The 13,838-nt window shown below is 47.0% G+C and overlaps 1 protein-coding gene across 3 annotated transcripts in view; it reads right to left on the bottom strand.

The window, feature by feature from the left end:
• The window catches only part of Fam81a (family with sequence similarity 81 member A), a 68,331-nt gene that overhangs the window by 40,043 nt on the left and 14,450 nt on the right, over positions 1–13,838 (bottom strand). For all 3 annotated transcript variants that reach the window (XM_045160869.1, XM_045160867.1, XM_045160868.1), the window contains exon 2: positions 3,148–3,244. In XM_045160869.1, the coding sequence (XP_045016804.1) occupies positions 3,148–3,158 (11 nt within the window). In that variant the 5' untranslated portion in view covers positions 3,159–3,244. The remainder of the gene's footprint in view (positions 1–3,147; positions 3,245–13,838) is intronic.

Below are 13,838 nucleotides of genomic sequence, written 5' to 3'. Positions count from 1 at the left end.
ACTTTTTCTTTTTTGCAAAGTAGGATCTGCTCTAGCCCAGGCTGACCTGAAATTCATTATGTAGTCTCAGAGTGGCCTCCAACTCACGGAGATCCTCCTACCTCTGCCTCCCAAGTGTTGGGATGAAAGGCGTGCGCCACCACATCTGGCATTTTTCTAGACAACCCGATATTTCAAAATGAGCCAAGGAATTCAGATTTATATGCAAAATTTCCTTGTTTTATTTTGATTTACTTTAATTAATTAATTTGGTATTTTGAGGTAGGGTCTCACTCTGGCTCAGGCTGACCTGGAATTCACTACGGAGTCTCAGGGTGGCCTTGAACTCATAGCGATCCTCCTACCTTTGCCTCCCGAGTGCTGGGATTAAAGGCATGCACAACCACACCTGACTTTTTTTTTTTAATTTTATTTATTTGAGAGAGACAGACACAGAGAGAAAGACAGACAGAGGGAGAGAGAGAGAATGCGCGGGCCAGGGCTTCCAGCCTCTGCAAACGAACTCCAGATGCGTGCGCCCCCTTGTGCATCTGGCTAACGTGGGACCTGGGGAACCGAGCCTCGAACTGGGGTCCTTAGGCTTCACAGGCAAGCGCTTAGCCACTAAGCCATCTCTCCAGCCCCTGACTTTTATTTTTATGATTTCATTTCTTTGCACGGGTATGATGTGTATGCGTGCATGCATGCATGTGCAGTTGTGTGTGTCTGCATGTGCGGCACACGTGTGTACAGCTGCATGTTCATTTATATGGACATGTGCTGGAGGCCAGAGATCAACATCAAGTGTCTTTCTCAATTGCTCTTCATCTTATTTTGGAGGGGGATCTCCTTTAAATTTAAGCTTTTTGTTGACAACTTCCGTGAGTGTAGTTGATAAACCATGATAATTCCCTCCCACCACCCCACTGATCCCTTCCAAATCCACCTGCACTGAATCCCTTCTTTCCACTGAGCTGCTCTTCTACTGTAACGTCATCATTTTCCCCCTCCATTATGCAGGTCTTGTGTAGGTAAAGTCAGGCACTGTGAGGTCATGGATATTCAGGCCATTTCGTGTGTTGAAGAGTGCATTGTAGACAATACTTCATTTGGCTCTTTCATTCTTTCTGCCACCTCTTCCGCAGTGGACCCTGAGCCTTGTAGTCCCCCTTATTTTTTAAAATATTTTTATTTTTATTTATTTATTTGAGAGAGAGAGAGAGAAAGAGATACAGAAATAAGCAGGTAGAGAGAGAGAATGGGCGCACCAGGGCCTCCAGCCCTGCAAACAAACTTCAGATGCATGTGCCCCTTGTGCATCTGGCTGACGTGGGTTCTGGGGAATCGAACCAAGGTCCTTTGGCTTTGCAGGCAAGTGCCTTAACTGCTAAGCCATTTCTCCAGCCCTCACCTTATTTTTTTAACATTCATTTTCCTGTTTGTGTGTGTGTGTGTGTGTGTGTGTGTGTGTGTGCAGATGCACAAATGGGCACACCAGGGCTATTGTCACTACAAACAAATGCAAGAAACTTCCACCACCCCCCTTTTTTTTTAAATATCTGGCTTTAAGTGGGTGGCTTGAGAATTGAACCTGAGCCAGCAGGTTTTATAGGCAACCTCCTTTAACCATTGAGGCATCTTCCCAGCTCCTCCACCTTATTCTTTGAGACAAGGTCTCTCACTGAACCTAAAGCCCACCAATTCAGCTAAGCCAATCAGTCTGCACTCCTTAAGGACCCTCCTGTCTCCACCCCCCCATTCTGGGATTATGGGTGCGCACATATTTTGCGGGGGTGCTAGGGATCCGAACTCAGACCCTCACGCTTGCCTGGCAAGTGCTTCCCCCATGGAGCCATCTCCCCAGCCCCATCACCTAATTGGTTTAAGTTGACAACTCATTTAAAAAGCAGTTAAGGGGCTGGAGAGACGGCTTAGCGAGTAATGCACCTGCCTGCAAAGACTAAGGACCCAGGTTCAACTCACCAGAACCCAAGTAAGCCAGGTGCACGAGGTGGCACATGCACACGAGGTGACACACACATGAGGTGACACGCATGCACGAGGTGATGTGCGCACGAGATGTCACACACGCACAAGGTGACGCACGCATCTGGAGTTTGATTGCAGTGGTTAGAGGCCCTGGCACATTAATTCTCTCTCTCTCTCTCTCTCATAAAAAATGTATTTAAGTCAGGTGTGGTGGCACACACTTTTAATCCCAGTACTCAAAAGGAACAGAGAGGTAAGAAGATTGCTGTGAGCTCAAGGCCACCCTGAGACTACATAGTGAATTGCAGGTCAGCCTGAGCTACAGCAAGACCCTACCTCAAAAAAAAAAAAAAAAATTCAAATCATGGGACTGGAGAGATTTGGCTTAGTAGTGAAGGCATTTGCCTGGGAAGCCTAAGGACCCATGTTCGATTCTCCAAATCCCAAGTAAGCCAGATGCACAAAGGTGAGGCAAGCGCAAGGTCACACATGCCCACTAGGTGGCCCAAGCATCTGGCATTAGACCGCAGTGGCTAAGCCGTGGTGTGCCATACCCCCCTCGGTCCCCCCCAAAAGTATGATCATTCAGGCTATGCATTGTAAACCAATGTGTCCTGTGGGCATTTAATATGCAACTTCTGATTTTAAAGGATTAACAAGGGCTGGAGAGATGGCTTAGCGGTTAAGCGCTTGCCTGTGAAGCCTAAGGACCCCAGTTCGAGGCTCGGTTCCCCAGGTCCCATGTTAGCCAGATGCACAAGGGGGCGCACGCGTCTGGAGTTCGTTTGCAGAGGCTGGAAGCCCTAGCGCGCCCATTCTCTCTCTCTCCCTCTATCTGTCTTTCTCTCTGTGTCTGTCGCTCTCAAATAAATAAATAAATAAAAATTTAAAAAAAAAATTCTTTAAAGGATTAACAAGGACATGTGCCTTAAGCTTCCACAGAGGTATTTTGCTGTCACAGAAAATTCAACCCTTCTACAGGGTCACTGTGAAATCTCTGCTTCTTAGGTCCACAGTAACCTACAAATTGGCAGCCAGCACAGGGGACACAATGACACACTTCTCTTGCCCTTGAACAACACTATTCTTTCATAAGGCGACAGCTGCAAAGGTTCATGTATAGTAACCCTCACCCCCGGCAGCAGCCCTCAAGGGATTGGTGGGAAGGGAGAGTATTACCTTAGGTGCATGTTGTCCAGATATTATGCCTTTCCTCGGTGACAAGAGAAGAAAATGCAGGGCTCCGTTGGGCCATTTTCTTTTTAATAATTCACATCTGTTGGACAAATAAATCATGTAGCAGTTATATCTAGAACTTAAATGACCAAAAGCTGATCATTAAGCTACTAAACAGTTCTTTATTATTAAATCCTTTGTACCTCATGTGTGAACAGCAAATGTTTCCAAGTAAGGGGAAATGAAGCTGGCCAAACGAAAATGCTTGTGGACTTGATACTGATGATCCTTGCTAGACAGATCAACAAGGACTGTCAAATGAAGTTTCCAGAAGTCTCTTCACTCTATATCCACATCTCAGGCTTGAAAATCTACTTTTCCCAAAGCAAGACCCTTTCTTGTTTCTCTCTCTTCCCCCTTTCTCTCTCAATGGAACCCAAGATCTTGCCCAGGTGAGGAGGCAAGCACTCTACCATTGAGCTAAATCCCCAGCCCCCAGTGGATTTATTCGATCTTGTACTTCTCTGTAAAATTTTTCAATAAACCACCTTCCTAAATTTGATGTTAGTAAGCAATTAAGAATGCTTGTTCTAAGTTAATCTAAAATGAAACAACATATGATTTATGTGAATTGATTTGGAGGAAATTATCCATCCATTAAGAGAATGACAATGATACTTTTAAAAACATATAATTTATTATTTACTTATTTGAGAGAGAGAAAGAGAGAGAGGAGACAGACAGAGAGAGAATGGGTGTTCCAGAGCCTCTAGCCACTGCAAATGAACTCCAGACACATGCACCCCCTTGTGCATCTGGCTTACGTGGGTCCTGGGGAATCGAACCTGGGTCCTTTGGCTTCGCAGGCAAGTGCCTTAACTGCTAAGCCATCTCTCCAGCCCCGACAGTGATACTCTTGATTAAAACTTAATAATTCACATCGCACCTTACATAGGCCGCGCATTTGACCATCACAACTCATTAGAAAACAGGAAAAGATTTTCAAAGGTTTCAGTAATTTGGTTTCTCAATACTGCTGTTAATTGGCCTAAAACAATGAATGCCTGATCACCGTGGTCTGACTCTGTAATTACTCCTCATTTTGACTCTCGAATCAGAAAACATTTCTGAGCAACACCATTGTTTTATTTTTAGATGTTCAAAATGTGAACATTTCACTTTCCTATACAAAGGACTTCAGAATTTAAACAATTGCATTTAAGAAAAAAAAAAAAAAGTAACTCGGGTCAAACAAGCTATGTGTTGCATTAGTTCTCAGTGTCAAAGGTAACTTCCACCATTTAGACATCATCAAATTAAGCCAATGTGGTATTATTTAGAACCACAGAATATTTACCTTCTAGGTTGTGGGACACCTGTGTTGAGACACCTGTCCACAGGATCATTCAGTTTAAGACACACTTATTTGGCACCTGTTAGGTAACCAAGCTATGTCCACGAGTGAAGGAAAAACTCCCACTAGCAGAAGGGCAGCTAGCGACTAGGGAGGTAACTTAGTAAAGTGCTTACCTCACATACATGAGGACCCAAGTTCAAGCCTCAGTAACATGTCAACGCCAGGTGTGGTGGTGAACCCCTATCATTCCAGTGACGGGAAGGCAAAGATAGGAGGAGCCCTGGAGCTTGCTGGTCAGCTAGTCTAGACTCAGCAGTGAGCTCTGTGTTGGGAGGTGGATGGGGCATGAGGAATGCCACCATCCTTTTCTTCTAGCTTACACACACACACACACACACACACACACACACACACACGTGCACATACATGGAGACTCATGCACACGTGTGCATCCACAACGCATATAAACAGGCATGCGCATAGACCACACACACGTCAAGAATAAAGTCGGGGCTGAGGTAGGATGATCTCCATGGTTCAAGAATAACCTGGGCTACAGAGTGAGTTCTAGGTCAGCCTGGGTTAGAGTGGGACTTTACCCCGAAAACTAAAAAAAGCAGGGGGCAGGGACTGAGCGTGGTGGCACATACATTTCATCCCAACACTAAGGAGGCAGAGGTAGGAAGACTGCTGTGAGTTCGAGGCCATGCTGAAACTACATAGTAAGTTCCAGGTCAGCCTGGGCCAGAGTGAGACCCTACGTGGGGGGGGGGAAGAAATTTTAAAAAATATCAAATGGGGGGGGGAGTGGCATGCCTTTAATCCCAGGATTTGGGAGGCAGAAGTGGGAGGATCGCCTTGAGTTCGAGGCCACCCCGAGATTACGTAGTGAATTCCAGGTCAGCCTGAGGTAGAGTGAAACCCTACCTGGAAAAACCAAACCTACCAAACAAACAAACAAAAAATCAAGTAAGTACAAACAATTTTATCTACTGAGACTAAATCCCCACAGTAGACATTCAATATAAACCTACAGAAGTCCAACCAGACCAACTTTCTAGAATAAAGGAGGGTCCACACCTCTAACTGCTAGACCCGGTTCTCTAGCTTCCCACCACCCTCTGGCTTCCTGGCACCTTCTCCCAACAGGAATCTCCCGGCAGGAGCTCAGCACACAGCATGTGAAAACCCAGCACTGCAACCCTCCCATGAATGGGGAATTCAGTTGCTTAGCCTTGGGGGATCTCCACCGCAGATGAATAGAGGTTAATAATACATCACTAGGTGGGTGAAATCTTTCTCAAGGTCCTTTCTAGACTTTCCCATGTCAATCCTGATGCATCTGCCTGGCGTTATTGGTGGAACACAGATGCAGTCACTGTAAGAGGCCTTGCTGCCGGGGCCCAGGGCCGGTCAGGAAAGCAAGACGAGCCCCTTTGGTGCCAAGGACCCCTCCCACCAGAGCCAGGCGTTGGCTCTACTGCCTTCCCGCCTCCTTCTGCCTCCACGGCTCCTAGCACAGAGGCTGGGCGAAGAAACGTGGAAATCCTCTGAAAAAATCTAGAAAAGTCATGAAATCCCTTTTTTTTTTCCTGTGGAAAACCGACGCCTCTCTCTGGCTTCAGGACCCCGTCAAGCTGCCTGTGGCTTTATTCTGACAATTCTCCTGACGCAGCTCCAATTTTCAAAGGGCAATTTGCCTCAGCACCCTGTCTACCAGCCAGCTCGCCCTCTCTACTGTCTATTTTTTTTTTTATTGACAATTGCCATAATGGTAGACAATAACCCATGGTAATTCCCCTCTGCCCACCCCCCACAACTTGCCCCTTTGAAACTCCGCTCTCCATCCTATCCCCCCCCCTCTCCATCAGTCTCTCTTATTTTGATGTCAGGATCGTCTCCTCCTGTCATGATGCTCTTGTGTAGGGAGTGTCAGGCACGGTGAGGCCATGATGCTGCTGCGTACTATTGCTCATATCTAACACATGTATAAATCTGATCTCTGGCACAGCCAGTCTATAGCATTATCAGGCAGGCCTGAGTCATGCGTGTGCTGACTGCGTATGCTGGAGTCATTGGGGTTGTCTCTGTCCACCCCCCTTTTTTTTGAGATTGTGTTTCACATAGTGCAGGCTAGCTTCAAACTCACTCTGTAGCCAACAATGACCTTGAACATGACCTTCCCGTCCTCCTCCTTTCACTTCCAGAGAGCCAAGATTATAGGCGTGCAACACTATGCCTGGCTATGATTCACTGTTATAATAAGAAATCTCCACTTTATGAGCTTAAAAATTGAGGTGAAGAGGGGATGAGAGGCAACAAGGAGAACTGAAAGACACAAGAAACAGCAAACTAATAACACCCCAAATACGGAATTCATCAGCAGAACTTGTGGGCTTCTACAGGAGTAAAAGGAAAATACTGCTACTTAAGTCAGAATAACTATTTGTAATTATGAGGATTCTGTGAAGTAAAAAAGAAAAAAAGAAAGTGACGCATATTCACATAGATGAATAATATTCTAGTGACAAAAAGGAGACAGTACAAGTTACTACATTTTTTCCTCTCTAATATTTTATTTATTTACTTGCAAGTAGAGAGAGAAAGACAGAGAGATAAAAGGAGCACCAGGGCCTCCAGTGGTTGTAAATGAGCTCCAGATGAGCGCACCACTTTGTGCTTCGGGCTTTACATGGGCACTGGGGAATCGAACCTAGGTCCTTAGGTTTTACAGGCAAGTGCCTTAATCGCTAAGCCATCTCTCCAGCCCCCAACTACTATATTTTATTTTTTAAATATTATTTATTTATTTATTTATTTGAGGGAGAGAAAGAGGCAGAGAGAGAGAGAGAGAGAGAGAGAGAGAGAGAATGGGCATGCCAGGGCTTCCAGCCACTACAAACAAACTCCAGATGCATGTGCCGCCTTGTGCATCTGGCTTACGTGGGTCCTGGGGAGTCAAACCTGGGCCCTCAGACTTTGCAGGCAAGTACCTTAACTGCTAAGCCATTTGTCCAGCCCCCAACTATATTTTAATGAATAATGTGACACCAGATAAAAGCTGTAGTGCTATAATATCATTTCAGCATAAAATGATACATCCATTTAACCCATTAAAATGACAGTTGTTACCCAAAACTTGGACAACAATCATGTGAAAATGAGCTCAGCTCTTTACTATTAAACCATAGTGCTGATATGATACGCTCAGTGTAGCGTTTTTAAAACTAGGCAAATCATTTATGAATAAAGTGATAGGTTTAAAAGAATCTATTTCCTCTAGCTAAAAATAGGACAGGGTGGGCTAGAGAGATGACTTAGTGGTTAAGGCAATTGCCTGAGAAGCCAAAGGATCCCAGTTTAACTCTCCAGGACCCACGTTAGCCAGATGCACGAGGGGGCGCACGCGTCTGGAGTTCATTTGCAGTGGCTGGAGGCCCTGGTGCGCCCATTCTCTCTCTCTCTCTCTCTTCCTCCCTCACTCCCTCCTTCTGCCTCTTTCTCTCTCTCAAACAAATAAATAAAATATATTTTTAAAAAATAGGGCAGAGTGAAGAGAGCAGTGGAAGGTGTGGGAAAGACAAGGGGGCTGTTTTTCTCTGTCTTCACATGGACACTCTCTGGCCTTGAGCTCTCCTGGGGCGATGAGGGGCGATCAGGAAGCTGGCAGGTCAAAGGTAACGGAAGACAAGGTCAGAGAACAGCCAGGAGGGCAGAACCCCACTGAACAGAAGTGTCTGAGCCGCCACAGCCAGAGACGCAGGGACCAGGGATGGGGGATGGGAGCCAGTGAGAGGCTCCCTCATCCCTCTCCTCCTGCATCCCTTTCTCCCAGCTATCCTCCCTTTCCTTCTTGTTCCCTGCCTCTCAATTCCTTTCTTTTTCTCTGACTACACTCCATGCATGTCCATCCTCTCTTTCTTTCCTCTACATGCATATGTGAGTGTTGTGCTTGCGAATGTGTGTGTGCATGCATGTGGAGACCACAGACAGATGGTGGGTACCTTCCTTAGTTCATCCCCATTTTTTATTAGTATTTTATTCATTTATTTATTTGAGAGAGAGAGAGAGAGAGAATGGGTGCACCAGGGCCTCTAACCACTGTAAACAAACTCCAGCTATATGATCCACTTTGTGCATCTGGTTTATGTAGGTACCGGGGAATCGAACCTGGGTCGTTAGGCTTTTCAGGCAAATGCCTCAACCACTAAGCAATCTCTCCAGCCACCCCTTCTCCTTTTTTTTTTGAGATAAGGTTTTGCACTGCACCTAGAGCTTGCTGATTAGGTTAGACCACCTAGCCAGCTGTCCTAGGGATCGTCCTGTCTCCACTGCCCCAGGGCTGGGATCACTGGAAAGGTGATCACCCCAGGCCCTCACGCTTGCTCAGCAAGCGCTTTACCGACTGCGCCATCCCCCTGGCCCCCTCTCCTTTCTCTTAACTCCTCTTTCCGCTGTCTATCTGTCTCCCTTGTGCTCCGTCTCATTTCCCTCCCTCTTGCTTTTCACAACTTCAGCCCACACAATCTTTCTCTAGAGGAAGGGATAAGCCGGGCGCTCACCATGGCCCCGGTTTGAATCCTGCCTTCCCCACTGCTTCTGGCAGGTTGGCCTGCTCTGGCTGTGCTGGGGGACCCTGGACGCACTAACTGCTCCCGGGCTGAGAAGGCCCCCGGTGGGCATCAGACAGACGCCGCCTCACGCGCCCTTGCGAAGGAGCTCTCGTAGTCTCTCCAGTTAACGGGAGGCTTGAGACCGAGAAATATGCAGCACCTGACCCAGTGTCGAGACCAGGGAGGAGCAGGGCAGAGACCAAGCCTGGGGCCTTAGTGTCTGCCTTCCTGCCTCCTTTCCCTTTCCTTCCTTTCTTTCTTTTCCTTCCTTCCTTTCTTCCTTCCTTCCTTCCTTCCTTCCTTCCTTCCTTCCTTCCTTCTTCCTCTCCATTCCTTCCTCCCTTCCCTCCTTTCATTCTTTCCTTCCTTTCCTTTCTTTCTTTCTTTTTTCCTTCCTTCTTCCTCTCCCTTCCTTCCTCCCTTCCCTCGTTTCATTTTTCCTTCCATCTTCTTTCCTCTCCTCCTTCCTTCTTTCCCCTCCCTTTCCTTCCTTCCTCCTTTCTTTCTTCCCTCCTTTCTTCTTTCCTTCTCCCTTATTTCCTTCCTTCCCTCTTCTCTTTCTTCCTTCCTCCCCCTTTGTTCGTTCATTCCTTCTTTTCTCTCTCACTCCCTTCCTTTCTTTTTTCTTTCTTCTCACCATATTGCCCGCACTGTTCAGGAGCTCCTCCTAGACTTAGGTGATCCTCCTGCCTCAGCCTCCTCAGTAGCTGGGACATTAGACACACGCCATCATCCCTCTCCACAATCTGAAGACGCACACAAGCCAGGCCGCATCGAAGGCAGAGAAAGCACCCGGCGTGAGGGAAAGGGCTGCCACTCCCAAGATGCCAGGACAGCTGCGCTCCACATAACCTGCTCACTCCTCTTGCCCTGCTCTGTACCCGCCGGGCACATCTCTGAGCATCTGGCATGAAAGCTCCTTCAAGGAGAGTGAACAGGAAGTGACCACATGAAAGGCAGTCTATCTGTGGCTAACTGTCCTGGTGTGACTATGCACTGGAATGTCACCTCTGGTGGGAACTGGGCCCGTGAGGCCTGAGTGTTTTCTGACTGCACTACCCGCCAGCATCTAGAGCCAGGATGTGAACACAGTGATCCGAACATGGTGCCTGCTGAGATGGGCAGACACGTTAGGTCACCCATGATCCCCGCCTCACAGTGTCCACCCTCTGTGGGATCCTGTCCACTGCGGGTGCACTGGTGACAGAGCATGTGCCTAGAGACCAATTAACTGACAGTCACCTGTACTCAGGGAAAAGCTGTGGTCAGCTGAAATTCAGTCACCAGATCACTTAGAATGTAGTTCTGTTTACAAGGAGCATAGTGGCTGTTTTATAATCTAACTGTGAAGTCATTTCATAGACTTCCAAATGTTTTTCTTGAGCAACACATCTCAATAGAATATTGAAGAGAGAATAGAACTTTAACAAGCTTTTTTTTTTGCATACCATCAGCTGTTCTAGAAACGAAAGCAAATTATAAAATGTCTAATTTGCCACAAGAGAAACATCACAGTGGATCCCAGTTCATCTCCTCAGACTGGCAGAAATAATGCGTAATAAGGTGAGGGCTGGGGAGATGCTCAGTGGGAAAAGCCCTTGCAGTGTACGCGTGAGGCTCCACGTGCAGACCCCGCCGCCTGTGGAGAGTCAGAGGTGGCGTGAGCATTTTGAATCCCAGACTCTCAGCGTTAAGTAGAAGGAGGACACAGGAGAACCCTCAGAAGCTCACAGGCAGCGAGCCCAGCAAACACAGCAGTGAAGAAGGCCTCCAGCCACTGCGAACAAACGCCAGACACCTGCGCCACCTTCTGCATCTGACTTACATGGGTCCTGGGGAATTGAACCTGGGTCCTTTGGCTTTTCAGGCAAGCGCCTTAACCATGACACCATCTCTCCAGCCCACCCTTGAATTTCCGATCCTCCTGTCTCCACCTCCCCAGTGCTAAGATTACAGGCATGTACCACCTCACCAGGCTTATTTGGTGCTGAGGACTTTGTGAATGCCAGATAAGCACTCTTCTTACTAAGCTACCTCCCCAGCCCTGATCCTACTTAAGAAATAAAAAATATAAAAGACCAACCATGTAAAGACCCAGAGTTCAAAGGCAAGCCAAACTGTCAGTCATTCCAGAGCATGCACAGAAGTCACTCTGGCCCTACACATTCTACACAAAATCGGAATCCCTTGGCAACAGTAACTAGCCTCCATCAAATCGTTACCCTTAAAACATCTTCTCCATACTTAATATGTGACCGTAACAAGATGCTTCACAAGACTTCTGTAAAAGTGTCCAGTAACAGAAGAGGAGTTGATCAGAATATCAACAGCTATTCATCAAAGCTATCCAGGGGCTGAACAGATGGCTTAGTGGCTAAGGCGGTGGCTGAGAAGCCTAAGGACCCAGATTCGATTCCCCAGTACCCACTTAAAGTCAGACGCACAAGGTGGGGCAAGCATCTTGAATTTGTTGGCAGTGGCTGCAGGCCCTAGTGTGTCCATCATCTCTTTCTCTCTTAAATAAATAAAGAAAAGATGGAAGAGAAAGCTAACCATAGCAATTAATCAAAAGAATAACAATAGTTATTTAAAATAATGAAGTGATAGGAAATATCTGTAGGCTAACACGGATATTAAGGTTTAAGAAAAAAACAAGCAGGCCAGGGGTGATGGTGCACCTGACATTTCAACATTGGGAAGTAAAGGCAGGAGGGTAAGGAATGCAAGGCCAGCCTTGACTACCCAGACTTTGAGGTCAGCCTGGTCTACATGAAACCCTGTCTCAACAAACCCCCAAACAATACCAAAAGCAGCCAAGCATGGTAGCACTTGCCTGTCATCCAAGTACAGTGGAAGCTGAGGCCAGGCGTGGTGGCGCACGTCTTTAGTCCCAGCACTCAAGAGCAGAAATAGGAGGACCACCATGAGTTCAAGGCCACCCTGAGACTACGTAGTAAATTCCAGGTCAGACTGAGCTAAAGTGAGAACCTACTTCGAAAAAAAAAAAAAAAGTAGGCTGGAGAGATGGCTTGGCAGTTAAGGTGCTTGCCTGCAAAGCCTAAGGATCCAGGTTCAATTCCCCAAGTCCCAAATAAAGCCAGATGTACAAAGTGGCACATGCACCTGGAGGTCGTTTGCAGTGGCTGGAGGCCCTGGCATGCCCATTCTCTCTCTCCTCTCATTTCTTGCAAATAAATAAATAAGTGTTTGTAAAGTTGGGCTGGAGAGATGCCTCAGCAGTTGAAGGCATTGCTTGAAAAGCCTGTCAAGCCGGGTTCAGTTTCCTAGTACCAATGTAAAGCCAGATGCACAAAGTGGTGCATGCATCTGGAGTTCATTTTGCAGTGGCAAGAAGCCCTGGCGTACTCTCATGCTCCCTCTTTTATAAATAAATAAATTTTTAAAACTTGAATCGTTGTATTATATAAACCATAACTGGAGTCTGAAAACCAGAGTTTAGCACCATGACATCAAAATTTAGTTCATCGGTGCCTGAGGGCATAGCTCACTTTGTAGAGTGCTTGCTTAGCATTTCTGAAATCCTGGATTCCATTCCCAGCATTGCATAAACTAAGTGGAAGGCACGTACCAAAAATCCCAGCACTAGGGAGGTTGGAGACAGGAAGATCAGAAGTTCAAGGTCATCTTCAACTACATAGCAAGTTTGAGGGCAGCCTGGGCAACATGTTTGTCTTCAACCAAACAAATGAACAAAGGTAGATATTTTAACTTGGGACTTTTAAAGATCCTGAAAATTCTCTATTCCCCCACCTCCGCCTCCCTCACCCCACGCTCTATTCTTCCTTCTCACGCTCCATTCTTCCTTCTCCTCCCCACAGGGAGAAGCTGGCCTGATCGTGGCCCAGCAAAGATGCCTGGAGCAGGAGACCCAAGAGCAAGTCAATCAATGTTCCACTGAGAGCACAGGCCACCTTCCTGCCCTCTCCCACCTGACCACCCTTTCTGTGCCCAAGGGCACTTTGGTGAACATGAGGTTACTCTTAACGCCGGGTCCCTCGCCTCACACGCCCCGCTCCAGCATCACTGGAATTGCCTCTGTGTTACAGACACTGTCTGGATATCTTTTCTTTTGGTGAGAGAAAAAAAAAAAAGGAGGAGGAGGAAGGCTGTGTAACTGAGGTCAACATGCCTCACTTTCAAATCCAACATACCCATCTGAGCGGGTCAGGGGACGGGCCACCACCGACTGCAGAGCTCAGAGAGCAGCAGCTCCACTGGTGCGCAGCAGACCCCCACACAGCACAAGGAGTCCCACGCTGCCCCCTTCTCAGTGGACGTCTCACTGGGCTCACCCTTCCAGGACCCAAAGTTTGGAGAACCGGCAAGTTGTCCCCGAAAGAAATATCCTGGGCTACTATGACTGGAGAATGTGGGTTATGGTTTTATGGGTGTGAATTGGAACTGGAGAACCTCTGCTGGAGAATTTGGGTTATGATATTATGGGTGTGAACTGGAGAAACTCAGAAGTTGCCAAAACCTTATGTGGTCTATAAGGCGCTATACGTCCTCACACCAAAATGTCCACCACTGGACACATCTATCCAATGGGCAGATAAAAATTATACTCACCTGTAAGACCTTGACATTGTTTCAACCCTACATCAACTCCAGCAACCCAGAAATCACTCCACCATCTTAGGGTTCAGGAGCTCAAGCCCCTAAAGGTCTTAATAACAGTGCTGTTTTCAAAACAATTACAAAAA

This window comes from Jaculus jaculus, chromosome 10 (genome assembly GCF_020740685.1).
Source record: "Jaculus jaculus isolate mJacJac1 chromosome 10, mJacJac1.mat.Y.cur, whole genome shotgun sequence".
In the NCBI taxonomy this organism is placed as follows: Eukaryota; Metazoa; Chordata; class Mammalia; order Rodentia; family Dipodidae; genus Jaculus; species Jaculus jaculus.
Note: the sequence above shows the minus strand (reverse complement) of the source record. Positions and strands in the feature narration are given on the sequence as shown.